The following is a 19,132-nucleotide window of genomic DNA, read 5'->3' on the forward strand; positions in this document are numbered from 1 at the left end:
CTCTGTTCTCTCTACCTTCCATCACTACAGTATTAGTATTCAGTCTCTCTGTTCTCTCTACCTTCCATCACTACAGTATTAGTATTCAGTCTCTCTGTTCTCTCTACCTTCCATCACTACAGTATTAGTATTCAGTCTCTCTGTTCTCTCTACCTTCCATCACTACAGTATTCAGTCTCTCTGTTCTCTCTACCTTCCATCACTACAGTATTCAGTCTCTCTGTTCTCTCTACCTTCCATCACTACAGTATTAGTATTCAGTCTCTCTGTTCTCTCTACCTTCCATCACTACAGTATTCAGTCTCTCTGTTCTCTCTACCTTCCATCACTACAGTATTAGTATTCAGTCTCTCTGTTCTCTCTACCTTCCATCACTACAGTATTAGTATTCAGTCTCTCTGTTCTCTCTACCTTCCATCACTACAGTATTCAGTCTCTCTGTTCTCTCTACCTTCCATCACTACAGTATTCAGTCTCTCTGTTCTCTCTACCTTCCATCACTACAGTATTAGTATTCAGTCTCTCTGTTCTCTCTACCTTCCATCACTACAGTATTCAGTCTCTCTGTTCTCTCTACCTTCCATCACTACAGTATTCAGTCTCTCTGTTCTCTCTACCTTCCATCACTACAGTATTCAGTCTCTCTGTTCTCTCTACCTTCCATCACTACAATATTACTAGTCAGTCTCTCTGATCTGTTGATCTGCAGTGTAAGCTGCTGTACTGTGATGTCTCCTCCTTACCTTCAGGTCACATCATAATATTTATGTTAGAACGCAGGGCTGGTGGTCAGACACAGGGGAGGTCGTAGAAGCAACAGCACACACACGCACGCACTCACACACACACACACACACACACACACACTCACGCACGCACGCACGCACGCACGCACACACACACGCACGCACGCACACACACACACTCAAAGAGAATCATCAAAGGCAGCCTTTACAGTGAGATCATTTTAAAACACGTCAGAAGATCCTCATTGCATATTTATAGACATATCAGATGTCTATAAACCTAAACAACAAAAAAAGTCATTTCAAAGTGAGTCGTTTTCATTTACTGGTCCCAGACCATCTGTTACTTTAAAACGCCCCAAAGGAGACGAGACGAGACGAGAGGAGAGGAGAGGAGAGGAGAGGAGAGGAGAGGAGAGGAGAGGAGACGAGAGGAGAGGAGAGGAGAGGAGAGGAGAGGAGAGGAGAGGAGAGGAGAGGAGAGGAGAGGAGAGGAGGGTAGAAAAGAGGAGAAGAGGGGAGAAGAGAGGAAAGGAGAGAATAGAGAGGAGAGGAGAGGAGAGGAGATGGAAGAGGAGAGGAGAGGAGAGGAGGGGAGAAGAGAAGAGAAGAGGGGAGGGATGGTAGAGAAGAGAAGAGAAGAGGAGAGAAGAGAAGAGGAGAGGAGAGGAGAGGAGAGGAGGGGAGGGGAGGGGGAAAGAGAGGAGAGGAGGGTAGAGAAGAGGAGAGGAGAGGAGAGGAGAGAGGAGAGGATGGAAGAGGAGAGGAGGGGAGAAGAGAAGAGAGGAGAGGGGAAGAGAAGAGAAGAGAGGAGGAGAGGAGAGGAGAGGAGGGGAGGAGGGAGGGGGAGGGGGAAAGAGAGGAGAGGAGGGTAGAGAAGAGGAGAAGAGGGGAGAAGAGGGGGGGGAGGAGGAGAAGAGAGGAAAGGAGAGAATAGAGAGGAGAAGAGGAGAGGATGGAAGAGGAGAAGAGGGGAGAAGAGAAGAGAGGAGAGGGGAAGAGAAGAGAGGAGAGGAGAGGAGAGGAGAGGAGAGGATGGAAGAGGAGAGGAGGGGAGAAGAGAAAAGGGGAGGATGTGGTAGAGAAGAGAAGAGAAGAGAAGAGAGGAGAAGAGAGGAGAAGAGAAGAGAAGAGAAGAGGAGAGGAGAGGAGGGGGAAAGAGAGGAGAAGAGAAGAGAGGAGAGGAGAAGAGAGGAGAGGAGAAGAGAGGAGAGGGGAAGAGAAGAGAAGAGAAGAGAGGAGAGGAGAGGAGAGGAGAGGAGAGGAGAGGAGAGGAGAGAGGATGGAAGAGGAGAGGAGGGGAGAAGAGGGGAGGGGTGGTAGAGAAGAGAAGAGAAGAGAAGAGAAGAGAGGAGAAGAGAGGAGAAGAGAAGAGAAGAGAAGAGAAGAGAAGAGAAGAGAAGAGAAGAGGAGAGGAGAGGAGAGGAGAGGAGAGGAGGGGGAAAGAGAGGAGAAGAGAAGAGAAGAGAGGAGAGGAGAAGAGAGGAGGAGGGGAGGGGAAAAGAGAGAAGAGGAGGGAGAGGAGAGGGGAGGAGGGAAAGGAGGGAGAGAGGGGAGGAGGGGAGAAGAGTGGAGGGGATAGGAGGGGAGGAGGAAAGAGAGGAGGGGAGAAGAGAGAAGAAGAGGGGAGGGGAGAAGAGAGGAGAAGAGAGGAGAAGAGAGGAGGGGAGAGGAGGGGAGAAGAGAGGTGAAGAGAGGAGGGGAGAAGAGAGGAGAAGAGAGGAGGAGAGAAGAGAGGAGAAGAGAGGAGGAGAGAAGAGAGGAGAGGAGAAGAGAGGAGAAGAGAGGAGAAGAGAGGCGGGGAGAAGAGAGGAGAGGAGAAGAGAGGAGAAGAGAGGAGAAGAGAGGAGGAGGGAAGAAGAGAGGAGAAGAGAGGAGGGGAGAAGAGAGGAGAGGAGAGGAGAGGAGAAGAGAGGAGAAGAGAGGAGGAGGGAAGAAGAGAGGAGAAGAGAGGAGAAGAGAGGCGGGGAGAAGAGAGGAGAGGAGAAGAGAGGAGAAGAGAGGAGGAGGGAAGAAGAGAGGAGAAGAGAGGAGGGGAGAAGAGAGGAGAGGAGAGGAGAGGAGGGAAGAAGAGAGGAGGCTTGTTTGGCTGTTCATTCTCAACAAAGGGTCTCCTCATTTTAGCGTGTCATCAAATCTCCGGAAAAAAATGAAAGAGTAACCCCTCGCCTGCGTCCCATAATGCACCCTGCCGTCCTGGACACGTCCCTCTTCTTCTAACCCACGTGTCCTCCACAGAAACATCTCGGTGTCCTACGTTCACTGGACATCAGAGAGAATCATGGGAGTTTTCACCGCTGCCTTGTTATGGAGCTTCTAGTGTGTCTGTGTCTAACAGCACCATGTATTACACACACTGGCCTATATTCTACATGGATGGAAATATGGGTGGATTATTAAAAGTGTTTTTTATGGTATAGCACTGAGTCATGCCATATTGCCTGTTGTTACCATGTTCACCCCTCACACCCGTGTAACCTAACAGCCTTCTCTGATCGGCGTCACAAACAAACGGCCTCAAGACTGGTCCCGTGTGGCTCAGTTGGTAGAGCATGGCGCTTGCAACGCCAGGGTTGTGGGTTCAATTCCCACGGGGGGACCAGGGTTCAATTCCCACGGGGGGGGGACCAGGATGAATATGTATGAACTTTCCAATTTGTAAGTCGCTCTGGATAAGAGCGTCTGCTAAATGACTTAAATGTAAATGTAAGACTGTTAGGTAGACCGTCGGCATGTTCCGGATCATTCCAACCTTTATGGTTGGAGCTTGGAACATATTCCTGAGTCCACGTGTACCCAGCTCAGACAGACTGTGTGGCTCAGTTGATGTGGCACGTCTTTCTACACAGAACGTGTCTGTGACTGTGGCTTGCTTGATGTGGTCTCTCTCTCTTGTTGAGTCTTTGTGTTTGTTTCATTGAATTGTAAAAAGCTCTGATCTCCAGCCTGTTCATGAACATGCATTGGGGAGGGGATAGAGGGGAGGGAGGAGATAGAGGAGATATAGGAGATAGAGAGGAAGGAGGAGATAGAGGGGATAGAGGAGATAGAGGGGAGATAGAGGAGATAGGGGGAGGGGATAGAGGGGGGGATAGAGGGGAGATAGAAGGGATAGAGGAGATAGAAGGGATAGGGTGGATAGAGGAGATAGAAGGGAGGGGATAGAGGAGATAGAGGGGAGGAGATAGAGGAGATAGAGGGGAGGAGATAGAGGGGATAGAGGGGATAGAGGGGAGGAGATAGAGGAGATAGAAGGGAGGGGCTAGAGGAGATAGAAGGGATAGGGTGGATAGAGGAGATAGAGGAGATAGAAGGGAGGGGATAGAGGAGATAGAGGGGAGGAGATAGAGGAGGTAGAGGAAATAGAAGGGAGGGGATAGATGAGATAGAGGGGATAGAGGAGGTAGAGGAAATAGAAGGGAGGGGATAGAGGAGATAGAGGGGAGGGTATCAAGGAGATAGAGGAGATAGAGGGGATAGAGGCGATAGAAGGGAGGGGATAGAGGGGATAGAGGCGATAGAAGGGAGGGGATAGAGGGGATAGAGGAGATAGAGGAGAGGAAATCAAGGAGATAGAGGAGATAGAGGAGATAGTGGGGATAGAGGAGATAGAGGAGATAGAGGAGACAGAGACGATAGAGGAGATAGAGGGGAGGAGATAGAGGAGATAGAGGAGATAGAGGAGATAGAGGAGATAGAGGAGATAGAGGAGATAGAGGGGAGGAGATAGAGGAGATAGAGGGGATAGAGGAGATAGAGGGGAGGAGATAGAGGAGATAGAGGGGAGGAGATAGAGGGGAGGAGATAGAGGGGATAGAGGGGATAGGGGGGATAGAGGGGAGGGAGGAGATAGAGGAGAGGGGTTAGAGGAGATAGATGAGATAGAGGGGATAGAGGAGGTAGAGTGGAGTGGGTAGAGGGGAGGGGATAGAGGGGATAGAGGAGATAGAGGAGATAGAGGAGGTAGAGGGGATAGAGGAGATAGAGGGGAGGGGATAGAGGGGATAGAGGAGATAGAGGAGATAGAGGGGAGGGGATAGAGGGGATAGAGGAGATAGAGGAGGTAGAGGGGATAGAGGAGATAGAGGAGATAGAGGAGATAGAGGGGAGGGGATAGAGGGGATAGAGGAGATAGAGGAGATAGAGGAGGTAGAGGGGATAGAGGAGATAGAGGGGATAGAGGAGGTAGAGGTAGAGGAGATAGAGGGGATAGAGGAGGTAGAGGTAGAGGAGATAGAGGGGAGGAGATAGAGGGGAGGAGATAGAGGAGATAGAGGAGATAGAGGGGAGGAGATAGAGGAGATAGAGGAGATAGAGGGGATAGAGGGGATAGAGGGGAGGGGATAGAGGGGAGGGGATAGAGGGGAGGGGATAGAGGGGATAGAGGAGATAGAGGGGATAGAGGGGAGGGGGTAGAGGGGAGGGAGGGGATAGAGGAGATAGAGGAGATAGAGGGGAGGGGGTAGAGGGGAGGGAGGGGATAGAGGAGATAGAGGGGAGGGGATAGAGGGGAGGGGATAGAGGGGAGGGGATAGAGGGGATAGAGGAGATAGAGGGGATAGAGGGGAGGGGGTAGAGGGGAGGGAGGGGATAGAGGAGATAGAGGAGATAGAGGGGAGGGGGTAGAGGGGAGGGAGGGGATAGAGGAGATAGAGGAGATAGAGGGGATAGAGGGATGGACAAAGTAAGGAACCATATGCTTTGCATGAACACACACACAAACACACGTATTCTCTCTCCTCACACACTCCATCCCGTACACTACATGGCCATCCAGCAGTACAGACTATTACCAGGGCAGAGCTCCATTAAGCTGCAAGAGGTCTGGAAGAAAGGAGTAGTCAGACAGAGCCCAGGGCAAACACACAGTCACACACACACACACACACACACACAGTCACACACACACACACACACACACACACACACACACACACACACACACACACACACACACACACACACACAGACGCACACACACACAGTCACACACACACACACAGTTTCCCTTGGTTTCCCTGTGGAACAGAGCAGCAGCCCCCCCCCCCCCCCCCCCCCCTACAAACACATAAAAAATTCACTAGATTTATGGGTTGAACAACCTATTCCTCTTTCCCTAAATGTATGGGTCAGCCCTGGTGAGGGAACTTGTTAGGTTTGACTTTCTCTCCCTCTCCCTCTCAGTATTCAGTAGTTCAATTTCAATTCAATTCAATTAAATTAAATTCAATTCAAGGGGCTTTATTGGCATGGGAAACATGTGTTAACATTGCCAAAGTTCTCTCTCTCTCTCCTCTCCAGGTACCCCTTCCCAACAGTATTCAGTAGTTCTCTCTCTCCTCTCCAGGTACCCCTTCCCAACAGTATTCAGTAGTTCTCTCTCTCTCCTCTCCAGGTACCCCTTCCCAACAGTATTCAGTAGTTCTCTCTCCTCTCCTCTCCATGTACCTGTTTCCTACAGTATTCAGTAGTTCTCTCTCTCTCTCTCTCTCTCTCTCTCCTCTCCAGGTACCTGTTTCCTACAGTATTCAGTAGTTCTCTCTCTCTCTCCTCTCCAGGTACCTGTTTCCTACAGTATTCAGTAGTTCTCTCTCCTCTCCTCTCCAGGTACCTGTTTCCTACAGTATTCAGTAGTTCTCTCTCTCTCTCTCTCTCCAGGTACCTGTTTCCTACAGTATTCAGTAGTCCTCTCTCTCCTCTCCAGGTACCTGTTTCCTACAGTATTCAGTAGTTCTCCTCTCTCTCTCCTCTCCAGGTACCTGTTTCCTACAGTATTCAGTAGTTCTCTCTCTCTCTCCTCTCCAGGTACCTGTTTCCTACAGTATTCAGTAGTTCTCTCTCTCTCTCCTCTCCAGGTACCTGTTTCCTACAGTATTCAGTAGTCCTCTCTCTCTCCTCTCCAGGTACCTGTTTCCTACAGTATTCAGTAGTCCTCTCTCTCTCCTCTCCTCTCCAGGTACCTGTTTCCTACAGTATTCAGTAGTTCTCTCTCTCTCTCCTCTCCAGGTACCTGTTTCCTACAGTATTCAGTAGTCCTCTCTCTCTCTCTCCTCTCCAGGTACCTGTTTCCTACAGTATTCAGTAGTTCTCCTCTCTCTCTCTCCAGGTACCTGTTTCCTACACTATTCAGTAGTTCTCTCTCTCTCTCCTCTCCAGGTACCTGTTTCCTACAGTATTCAGGAGTTCTCCTCTCTCTCTCCTCTCCAGGTACCTGTTTCCTACAGTATTCAGTAGTTCTCTCTCTCTCTCCTCTCCAGGTACCTGTTTCCTACACTATTCAGTAGTTCTCTCTCTCTCTCTCTCCTCTCCATGTACCTGTTTCCTACAGTATTCAGTAGTTCTCTCTCTCTCTCCTCTCCAGGTACCTGTTTCCTACAGTATTCAGTAGTTCTCCTCTCTCTCTCCTCTCCAGGTACCTGTTTCCTACAGTATTCAGTAGTTCTCCTCTCTCTCACCTCTCCAGGTACCTGTTTCCTACAGTATTCAGTAGTTCTCTCTCTCTCCTCTCCAGGTACCTGTTTCCTACAGTATTCAGTAGTTCTCTCTCTCTCTCCTCTCCAGGTACCTGTTTCCTACAGTATTCAGTAGTTCTCTCTCTCTCTCCTCTCCAGGTACCTGTTTCCTACAGTATTCAGTAGTTCTCTCTCTCTCTCCTCTCCTCTCCAGGTACCTGTTTCCTACAGTATTCAGTAGTTCTCTCTCTCTCTCCTCTCCAGGTACCTGTTTCCTACAGTATTCAGTAGTCCTCTCTCTCTCTCTCTCCTCTCCAGGTACCTGTTTCCTACAGTATTCAGTAGTTCTCTCTCTCCTCTCCAGGTACCTGTTTCCTACAGTATTCAGTAGTCCTCTCTCTCTCTCCTCTCCAGGTACCTGTTTCCTACAGTATTCAGTAGTTCTCCTCTCTCTCCTCTCCAGGTACCTGTTTCCTACAGTATTCAGTAGTTCTCTCTCTCTCTCCTCTCCAGGTACCTGTTTCCTACAGTATTCAGTAGTCCTCTCTCTCTCTCTCCTCTCCAGGTACCTGTTTCCTACAGTATTCAGTAGTTCTCTCTCTCTCTCCTCTCCAGGTACCTGTTTCCTACAGTATTCAGTAGTCCTCTCTCTCTCTCCTCTCCAGGTACCTGTTTCCTACAGTATTCAGTAGTTCTCCTCTCTCTCCTCTCCAGGTACCTGTTTCCTACAGTATTCAGTAGTTCTCTCTCTCTCCTTTCCTCTCCAGGTACCTGTTTCCTACAGTATTCAGTAGTCCTCTCTCTCTCTCCTCTCCAGGTACCTGTTTCCTACAGTATTCAGTAGTTCTCCTCTCTCTCCTCTCCAGGTACCTGTTTCCTACAGTATTCAGTAGTCCTCTCTCTCTCTCTCTCTCCTCTCCAGGTACCTGTTTCCTACAGTATTCAGTAGTTCTCCTCTCTCTCTCCTCTCCATGTACCTGTTTCCTACAGTATTCAGGAGTTCTCCTCTCTCTCTCTCTCCTCTCCAGGTACCTGTTTCCTACAGTATTCAGTAGTCCTCTCTCTCTCTCTCCTCTCTAGGTACCTGTTTCCTACAGTATTCAGTAGTTCTCTCTCTCTCCTCTCCTCTCCATGTACCTGTTTCCTACAGTATTCAGGAGTTCTCCTCTCTCTCTCTCTCCTCTCCAGGTACCTGTTTCCTACAGTATTCAGGAGTTCTCCTCTCTCTCCTCTCCAGGTACCTGTTTCCTACAGTATTCAGTAGTTCTCCTTTCCAGGTACCTGTTTCCTACAGTATTCAGTAGTTCTCTCTCTCTCTCCTCTCCAGGTACCTGTTTCCTACAGTATTCAGTAGTTCTCTCTCTCTCTCCTCTCCAGGTACCTGTTTCCTACAGTATTCAGTAGTTCTCTCTCTCTCTCTCTCCTCTCCATGTACCTGTTTCCTACAGTATTCAGTAGTTCTCTCTCTCTCCTCTCCAGGTACCTGTTTCCTACAGTATTCAGTAGTTCTCCTCTCTCTCTCTCCTCTCCATGTACCTGTTTCCTACAGTATTCAGTAGTTCTCTCTCTCTCTCCTCTCCAGGTACCTGTTTCCTACAGTATTCAGTAGTTCTCCTCTCCAGGTACCTGTTTCCTACAGTATTCAGTAGTTCTCTCTCTCTCTCTCCTCTCCAGGTACCTGTTTCCTACAGTATTCAGTAGTTCTCTCTCTCTCCTCTCCTCTCCAGGTACCCCTTCCCAACAGTATTCAGTAGTTCTCCTCTCCAGGTACCTGTTTCCTACATTATTCAGGAGTTCTCCTCTCTCTCTCCTCTCCAGGTACCTGTTTCCTACAGTATTCAGTAGTTCTCCTCTCTCTCCTCTCCATGTACCTGTTTCCTACAGTATTCAGGATTTCTCCTCTCTCTCTCTCTCCTCTCCAGGTACCTGTTTCCTACAGTATTCAGTAGTCCTCTCTCTCTCTCTCCTCTCTAGGTACCTGTTTCCTACAGTATTCAGTAGTTCTCTCTCTCTCCTCTCCTCTCCATGTACCTGTTTCCTACAGTATTCAGGAGTTCTCCTCTCTCTCTCTCTCCTCTCCAGGTACCTGTTTCCTACAGTATTCAGGAGTTCTCCTCTCTCTCCTCTCCAGGTACCTGTTTCCTACAGTATTCAGTAGTTCTCCTCTCCAGGTACCTGTTTCCTACAGTATTCAGTAGTTCTCTCTCTCTCCTCTCCTCTCCAGGTACCCCTTCCCAACAGTATTCAGTAGTTCTCCTCTCCAGGTACCTGTTTCCTACATTATTCAGGAGTTCTCCTCTCTCTCTCCTCTCCAGGTACCTGTTTCCTACAGTATTCAGTAGTTCTCCTCTCTCTCTCCTCTCCTCTCCAGGTACCTGTTTCCTACAGTATTCAGTAGTTCTCCTCTCTCTCTCTCCTCTCCAGGTACCTGTTTCCTACATTATTCAGGAGTTCTCCTCTCTCTCTCCTCTCCAGGTACCTGTTTCCTACAGTATTCAGTAGTCCTCTCTCTCCTCTCCAGGTACCTGTTTCCTACAGTATTCAGTAGTTCTCCTCTCTCTCCTCTCCAGGTACCTGTTTCCTACAGTATTCAGTAGTTCTCCTTTCCAGGTACCTGTTTCCTACAGTATTCAGTAGTCCTCTCTCTCTCCTCTCCTCTCCAGGTACCTGTTTCCTACAGTATTCAGTAGTTCTCTCTCTCTCTCCTCTCCAGGTACCTGTTTCCTACAGTATTCAGTAGTCCTCTCTCTCTCTCTCCTCTCCAGGTACCTGTTTCCTACAGTATTCAGTAGTTCTCCTCTCTCTCTCTCCAGGTACCTGTTTCCTACACTATTCAGTAGTTCTCTCTCTCTCTCCTCTCCAGGTACCTGTTTCCTACAGTATTCAGGAGTTCTCCTCTCTCTCTCCTCTCCAGGTACCTGTTTCCTACAGTATTCAGTAGTTCTCTCTCTCTCTCCTCTCCAGGTACCTGTTTCCTACACTATTCAGTAGTTCTCTCTCTCTCTCTCTCCTCTCCATGTACCTGTTTCCTACAGTATTCAGTAGTTCTCTCTCTCTCTCCTCTCCAGGTACCTGTTTCCTACAGTATTCAGTAGTTCTCCTCTCTCTCTCCTCTCCAGGTACCTGTTTCCTACAGTATTCAGTAGTTCTCCTCTCTCTCACCTCTCCAGGTACCTGTTTCCTACAGTATTCAGTAGTTCTCTCTCTCTCCTCTCCAGGTACCTGTTTCCTACAGTATTCAGTAGTTCTCTCTCTCTCTCCTCTCCAGGTACCTGTTTCCTACAGTATTCAGTAGTTCTCTCTCTCTCTCCTCTCCAGGTACCTGTTTCCTACAGTATTCAGTAGTCCTCTCTCTCTCTCCTCTCCAGGTACCTGTTTCCTACAGTATTCAGTAGTTCTCCTCTCTCTCCTCTCCAGGTACCTGTTTCCTACAGTATTCAGTAGTTCTCTCTCTCTCTCCTCTCCAGGTACCTGTTTCCTACAGTATTCAGTAGTCCTCTCTCTCTCTCTCTCCTCTCCAGGTACCTGTTTCCTACAGTATTCAGTAGTTCTCTCTCTCTCTCCTCTCCAGGTACCTGTTTCCTACAGTATTCAGTAGTCCTCTCTCTCTCTCCTCTCCAGGTACCTGTTTCCTACAGTATTCAGTAGTTCTCCTCTCTCTCCTCTCCAGGTACCTGTTTCCTACAGTATTCAGTAGTTCTCTCTCTCTCCTTTCCTCTCCAGGTACCTGTTTCCTACAGTATTCAGTAGTCCTCTCTCTCTCTCCTCTCCAGGTACCTGTTTCCTACAGTATTCAGTAGTTCTCCTCTCTCTCCTCTCCAGGTACCTGTTTCCTACAGTATTCAGTAGTCCTCTCTCTCTCTCTCTCTCCTCTCCAGGTACCTGTTTCCTACAGTATTCAGTAGTTCTCCTCTCTCTCTCCTCTCCATGTACCTGTTTCCTACAGTATTCAGGAGTTCTCCTCTCTCTCTCTCTCCTCTCCAGGTACCTGTTTCCTACAGTATTCAGTAGTCCTCTCTCTCTCTCTCCTCTCTAGGTACCTGTTTCCTACAGTATTCAGTAGTTCTCTCTCTCTCCTCTCCTCTCCATGTACCTGTTTCCTACAGTATTCAGGAGTTCTCCTCTCTCTCTCTCTCCTCTCCAGGTACCTGTTTCCTACAGTATTCAGGAGTTCTCCTCTCTCTCCTCTCCAGGTACCTGTTTCCTACAGTATTCAGTAGTTCTCCTTTCCAGGTACCTGTTTCCTACAGTATTCAGTAGTTCTCTCTCTCTCTCCTCTCCAGGTACCTGTTTCCTACAGTATTCAGTAGTTCTCTCTCTCTCTCCTCTCCAGGTACCTGTTTCCTACAGTATTCAGTAGTTCTCTCTCTCTCTCTCTCCTCTCCATGTACCTGTTTCCTACAGTATTCAGTAGTTCTCTCTCTCTCCTCTCCAGGTACCTGTTTCCTACAGTATTCAGTAGTTCTCCTCTCTCTCTCTCCTCTCCATGTACCTGTTTCCTACAGTATTCAGTAGTTCTCTCTCTCTCTCCTCTCCAGGTACCTGTTTCCTACAGTATTCAGTAGTTCTCCTCTCCAGGTACCTGTTTCCTACAGTATTCAGTAGTTCTCTCTCTCTCTCTCCTCTCCAGGTACCTGTTTCCTACAGTATTCAGTAGTTCTCTCTCTCTCCTCTCCTCTCCAGGTACCCCTTCCCAACAGTATTCAGTAGTTCTCCTCTCCAGGTACCTGTTTCCTACATTATTCAGGAGTTCTCCTCTCTCTCTCCTCTCCAGGTACCTGTTTCCTACAGTATTCAGTAGTTCTCCTCTCTCTCCTCTCCATGTACCTGTTTCCTACAGTATTCAGGAGTTCTCCTCTCTCTCTCTCTCCTCTCCAGGTACCTGTTTCCTACAGTATTCAGTAGTCCTCTCTCTCTCTCTCCTCTCTAGGTACCTGTTTCCTACAGTATTCAGTAGTTCTCTCTCTCTCCTCTCCTCTCCATGTACCTGTTTCCTACAGTATTCAGGAGTTCTCCTCTCTCTCTCTCTCCTCTCCAGGTACCTGTTTCCTACAGTATTCAGGAGTTCTCCTCTCTCTCCTCTCCAGGTACCTGTTTCCTACAGTATTCAGTAGTTCTCCTCTCCAGGTACCTGTTTCCTACAGTATTCAGTAGTTCTCTCTCTCTCCTCTCCTCTCCAGGTACCCCTTCCCAACAGTATTCAGTAGTTCTCCTCTCCAGGTACCTGTTTCCTACATTATTCAGGAGTTCTCCTCTCTCTCTCCTCTCCAGGTACCTGTTTCCTACAGTATTCAGTAGTTCTCCTCTCTCTCTCCTCTCCTCTCCAGGTACCTGTTTCCTACAGTATTCAGTAGTTCTCCTCTCTCTCTCTCCTCTCCAGGTACCTGTTTCCTACATTATTCAGGAGTTCTCCTCTCTCTCTCCTCTCCAGGTACCTGTTTCCTACAGTATTCAGTAGTCCTCTCTCTCCTCTCCAGGTACCTGTTTCCTACAGTATTCAGTAGTTCTCCTCTCTCTCCTCTCCAGGTACCTGTTTCCTACAGTATTCAGTAGTCCTCTCTCTCTCTCCTCTCCAGGTACCTGTTTCCTACAGTATTCAGTAGTTCTCCTCTCTCTCTCCTCTCCAGGTACCTGTTTCCTACAGTATTCAGTAGTTCTCTCTCTCTCTCCTCTCCAGGTACCTGTTTCCTACAGTATTCAGTAGTTCTCCTCTCTCTCTCTCCTCTCCAGGTACCTGTTTCCTACAGTATTCAGTAGTTCTCCTCTCTCCTCTCCTCTCCAGGTACCCCTTCCCAACAGTATTCAGTAGTTCTCTCTCTCTCTCTCTCTCTCTCTCTCTCTCTCCTGTCCAGGTACCTGTTTCCTACAGTATTCAGTAGTTCTCCTCTCTCTCTCTCCTGTCCAGGTACCCCTTCCCAACAGTATTCAGCTCCTGTAGTATAAAGGATCTGTCTGCCAGTCTGGAGAAGGGAGTTGGGATGTGTCTGTTCAACATGCCCGAGGTCAAGGTGCTCTACGGGGGACAGAAGTGTGGCAACGGATACGTGGAGGAAGGAGAGGAGTGTGACTGTGGAGAACTGGAGGTAGGTAGTAGTCCTGTGATGTCAAGGTAGGGATGCAATGGGATGGGACACACTAACACCCTATTAACACTACTGTCCAAGCTGAACCAACCACTACTGCCCTGAACCAATCTGAACAAACCATTACTGTCCTGAGCCAAGCTGAACAAACCACTACTGCCCTGAGCCAAGCTGAACAAACCACTACTGCCCTGAACCAAGCTGAACAAACCATTACTGTCCTGAGCCAAGCTGAACAAACCACTACTGCCCTGAGCCAAGCTGAACAAACCACTACTGCCCTGAGCCAAGCAACTACTGCCCTGAACCAAGCTGAACCAACCACTACTGCCCTGAACCAAGCAACTACTGCCCTGAACCAAGCTGAACCAACCACTACTGCCCTGAACCAAGCAACTACTGCCCTGAACCAAGCTGAACCAACCACTACTGCCCTGAACCAAGCAACTACTGCCCTGAACCAAGCTGAACCAACCACTACTGCCCTGAACCAAACCACTACTGCCCTGAACCAAGCTGATCCAAACCACTACTGCCCTGAACCAAGCTGAACAAACCATTACTGTCCTGAGCCAAGCTGAACAAACCACTACTGCCCTGAGCCAAGCTGAACCAAACCATTACTGTCCTGAGCCAAGCTGAACAAACCACTACTGCCCTGAGCCAAGCTGAACAAACCATTACTGCCCTGAGCCAAGCTGAACAAACCATTACTGCCCTGAGCCAAGCTGAACAAACCATTACTGTCCTGAGCCAAGCTGAACAAACCATTACTGTCCTGAGCCAAGCTGAACAAACCATTACTGTCCTGAGCCAAGCTGAACAAACCACTACTGTCCAAGCTGAACCAAACGACTACTGTCCTGAGCCAAGCTGAACAAACCACTACTGTCCTGAGCCAAGCTGAACAAACCATTACTGTCCTGAGCCAAGCTGAACAAACCACTACTGTCCTGAGCCAAGCTGAACAAACCATTACTGCCCTGAGCCAAGCTGAACCAAACCATTACTGTCCTGAGCCAAGCTGAACAAACCATTACTGTCCTGAGCCAAACCACTACTGTCCAAGCTGAACCAAACCACTACTGCCCTGAACCAAACCACTACTGTCCAAGCTGAACAAACCACTACTGCCCTGAACCAAACCACTACTGCCCTGAACCAAACCACTACTGCCCTGAACCAAATCACTACTGCCCTGAGCCAAGCTGAACCAACCACTACTGCCCTGAGCCAAGCTGAACAAACCACTACTGCACTGAACCAAATCACTACTGTCCAAGCTGAACCAAACCACTACTGCCCTGAGCCAAGCTGAACCAACCACTACTGCCCTGAGCCAAGCTGAACAAACCACTACTGCCCTGAGCCAAGCTGAACAAACCACTACTGCCCTGAGCCAAGCTGAACAAACCACTACTGCCCTGAGCCAAGCTGAACAAACCACTACTGCCCTGAGCCAAGCTGAACCAAACCACTACTGCCCTGAGCCAAGCTGAACAAACCATTACTGCCCTGAGCCAAGCTGAACAAACCATTACTGCCCTGAGCCAAGCTGAACAAACCATTACTGTTCTGAGCCAAGCTGAACCAAACCAAGCTGTCCTGAGCCAAGCTGAACAAACCGTCGTGATTCATAGTTCCTTATCACATGATCTGAGCCCTGTTCCATTCTGACACGATTCATAGTTCCTTATCACATGATCTGAGCCCCGTTCCATTCTGTCACGATTCATAGTTCCTTATCACATGATCTGAGCCCTGTTCCATTCTGACACGATTCATAGTTCCTTATCACATGATCTGAGCCCCGTTCCATTCTGTCACGATTCATAGTTCCTTATCACATGATCTCCGGTTTGACACTCAAAATGTGTGACAAATGAAATCGACGATCCCCTTGGTGAGGTGTTCTGTGTTCTGTGTTCTGTGTTCTGTGTCGTGAATAAAGAACCGCAGCACAAAGCGACATGCAGTATCTCTGAAGACGTAAATAGCGGTGCATCTGTGCAGCAACTCTTAAAATAGTAACACATGCAAGTCGTTCCTCTTCTCAGTCTTCAGAGAAAAGCTCAAAGATATACAACTGAACACACACACACACACACACACACACACGCACACACACACAGCAGATCAGAGGAGAGAACAGAGAGGAACATAACTGGACTAGCAGATCAGAGAGAACAGAGAGGAACCAAACTGGACTAGCAGATCAGAGGAGAGAACATAGTGGAACCAAACTGGACTAGCAGATCAGAGAGAACAGAGTGGAACCAAACTGGACTAGCAGATCAGAGAGAACAGAGAATAACCAAACTGGACAAGCAGATCAGACGAGAGAACAGAGAGGAACCAAACTGGACTAGCAGATCAGAGGAGAGAACAGAGTGGAACCAAACTAGACTAGCAGATCAGAGAGAACAGAGAGGAACCAAACTGGACTAGCAGATCAGAGAGAACAGAGAATAACCAAACTGGACTAGCAGATCAGAGGAGAGAACAGAGAGGAACCAAACTGGACTAGCAGATCAGACGAGAGAACAGAGAGGAACCAAACTGCACTAGCAGATCAGAGGAGAGAACAGAGAGGAACCAAACTGGACTAGCAGATCAGAGGAGAGAACAGAGAGGAACCAAACTGGACTAGCAGATCAGAGGAGAGAACAGAGAGGAACCAAACTGGACTAGCAGATCAGAGGAGAGAACAGAGAGGAACCAAACTGGACTAGCAGATCAGACGAGAGAACAGAGAGGAACCAAACTGGACTAGCAGATCAGAGGAGAGAACAGAGAGGAATATAACTGGACTAGCAGATCAGAGGAGAGAACAGAGAGGAACCAAACTGGACTAGCAGATCAGAGAGAACAGAGTGGAACCAAACTGGACTAGCAGATCAGAGGAGAGAACAGAGTGGAACCAAACTGGACTAGCAGATCAGAGAGAACAGAGAATAACCAAACTGGACTAGCAGATCAGAGAGAACAGAGTGGAACCAAACTGGACTAGCAGATCAGAGGAGAGAACAGAGAGGAACCAAACTGGACTAGCAGATCAGAGGAGAGAACAGAGAGGAACCAAACTGGACTAGCAGATCAGAGGAGAGAACAGAGAGGAACCAAACTGGACTAGCATATCAGAGGAGAGAACAGAGAGGAACCAAACTGGACTAGCAGATCAGAGGAGAGAACAGAGAGGAACCAAACTGGACTAGCAGATCAGAGAGAACAGAGAGGAACCAAACTGGACTAGCAGATCAGAGAGAACAGAGAGGAACCAAACTGGACTAGCAGATCAGAGAGAACAGAGAGGAACCAAACTGGACTAGCAGATCAGAGAGAACAGAGAGGAACCAAACTGGACTAGCAGATCAGAGAGAACAGAGAGGAACCAAACTGGACTAGCAGATCAGAGAGAACAGAGAGGAACCAAACTGGACTAGCAGATCAGAGGAGAGAACAGAGAGGAACCAAACTGGACTAGCAGATCAGAGAGAACAGAGTGTAACCAAACTGGACTAGGAGATCAGAGGAGAGAACAGAGAGGAACCAAACTGGACTAGCAGATCAGAGGAGAGAACAGAGAGGAACCAAACTGGACTAGCAGATCAGAGAGAACAGAGTGGAACCAAACTGGACTAGCAGATCAGAGAGAACAGAGTGGAACCAAACTGGACTAGCAGATCAGAGGAGAGAACAGAGAGGAACCAAACTGGACTAGCAGATCAGAGAGAACAGAGAGGAACCAAACTGGACTAGCAGATCAGAGAGAACAGAGATGAACCAAACTGGACTAGCAGATCAGAGAGAACAGAGAGGAACCAAACTGGACTAGCAGATCAGAGAGAACAGAGAGGAACCAAACTGGACTAGCAGATCAGAGAGAACAGAGAGGAACCAAACTGGACTAGCAGATCAGAGAGAACAGAGAGGAACCAAACTGGACTAGCAGATCAGAGGAGAGAACAGAGAGGAACCAAACTGGACTAGCAGATCAGAGAGAACAGAGTGTAACCAAACTGGACTAGCAGATCAGAGGAGAGAACAGAGAGGAACCAAACTGGACTAGCATATCAGAGGAGAGAACAGAGAGGAACCAAACTGGACTAGCAGATCAGAGAGAACAGAGTGGAACCAAACTGGACTAGCAGATCAGAGAGAACAGAGTGGAACCAAACTGGACTAGCAGATCAGAGGAGAGAACAGAGAGGAACCAAACTGGACTAGCAGATCAGAGAGAACAGAGAGGAACCAAACTGGACTAGCAGATCAGAGAGAACAGAGTGGAACCTAACTGGACTAGCAGATCAGAGGAGAGAACAGAGAGGAACCAAACTGGACTAGCAGATCAGAGAGAACAGAGAGGAACCAAACTGGACTAGCAGATCAGAGGAGAGAACAGAGAGGAACCAAACTGGACTAGCAGATCAGACGAGAGAACAGAGAGGAACCAAACTGGACTAGCAGATCAGAGGAGAGAACAGAGAGGAACCAAACTGGACTAGCAGATCAGAGGAGAGAACAGAGAGGAACCAAACTGGACTAGCAGATCAGACGAGAGAACAGAGAGGAACCAAACTGACTAGCAGATCAGAGGAGAGAACAGAGACCGTGTTATGTTCAGATAATGCATAATGTAGACCATATGTACATACCTCCACTGTTCCACAGAGGATATGTTGCATCAACGGGGACCTGGGACCGTGTTCCCTGTTACCTCAACGGGGACCTGGGACCGTGTTCCCTGTTACATCAACGGGGACCTGGGACCGTGTTCCCTGTTACCTCAACGGGGACCTGGGACCGTGTTCCCTGTTACATCATCGGGGACCTGGGACCGTGTTCCCTGTTACCTCAACGGGGACCTGGGACTGTGTTCCCTGTTACATCAACGGGGACCTGGGACCGTGTTCCCTGTTACCTCAACGGGGACCTGGGACCGTGTTCCCTGTTACATCAACGGGGACCTGGGACCGTGTTCCCTGTTACCTCAACGGGGACCTGGGACCGTGTTCCCTGTTACATCAACGGGGACCTGGGACCGTGTTCCCTGTTACCTCAACGGGGACCTGGGACCGTGTTCCCTGTTACATCAACGGGGACCTGGGACCGTGTTCCCTGTTACATCAACGGGGACGTGGGACCATGTTCCCTGTTACCTCAACGGGGACCTGGGACCGTGTTCCCTGTTACCTCAACGGGGACCTGGGACTGTGTTCCCTGTTACCTCAACGGGGACCTGGGACCGTGTTCCCTGTTACCTCAACGGGGACCTGGGACCGTGTTCCCTGTTACCTCAACGGGGACCTGGGACCGTGTTCCCTGTTACCTCAACGGGGACCCGGGACCGTGTTCCCTGTTACCTCAACGGGGACCTGGGACCGTGTTCCCTGTTACCTCAACGGGGACCTGGGACCGTGTTCCCTGTTACCTCAACGGGGACCTGGGACCGTGTTCCCTGTTACCTCAACGGGGCCCTGGGACCGTGTTCCCTGTTACCTCAACGGGGACCTGGGACCGTGTTCCCTGTTACCTCAACGGGGACCTGGGACCGTGTTCCCTGTTACATCAACGGGGACGTGGGACCATGTTCCCTGTTACCTCAACGGGGACCTGGGACCGTGTTCCCTGTTACATCAACGGGGACCTGGGACCGTGTTCCCTGTTACATCAACGGGGACGTGGGACCATGTTCCCTGTTACCTCAACGGGGACCTGGGACCGTGTTCCCTGTTACCTCAACGGGGACCTGGGACTGTGTTCCCTGTTACCTCAACGGGGACCTGGGACCGTGTTCCCTGTTACCTCAACGGGGACCTGGGACCGTGTTCCCTGTTACCTCAACGGGGAC

At 49.2% G+C, this 19,132-nt stretch overlaps 1 protein-coding gene across 1 annotated transcript in view; it reads left to right on the forward strand.

The window, feature by feature from the left end:
* Nucleotides 1-5,511: 5,511 nt before the first annotated feature.
* Nucleotides 5,512-19,132, forward strand: part of LOC129842528 (disintegrin and metalloproteinase domain-containing protein 12-like) — a 34,649-nt gene continuing 21,028 nt past the window's right edge. The window contains exons 1-2 of the mRNA XM_055911107.1: nt 5,512-5,603; nt 13,104-13,281. Coding sequence (XP_055767082.1) covers nt 5,512-5,603; nt 13,104-13,281 — 270 coding nt within the window. The remainder of the gene's footprint in view (nt 5,604-13,103; nt 13,282-19,132) is intronic.

Source organism: Salvelinus fontinalis, unplaced genomic scaffold (assembly GCF_029448725.1).
Source record: "Salvelinus fontinalis isolate EN_2023a unplaced genomic scaffold, ASM2944872v1 scaffold_0048, whole genome shotgun sequence".
Classification (NCBI taxonomy): Eukaryota; Metazoa; Chordata; class Actinopteri; order Salmoniformes; family Salmonidae; genus Salvelinus; species Salvelinus fontinalis.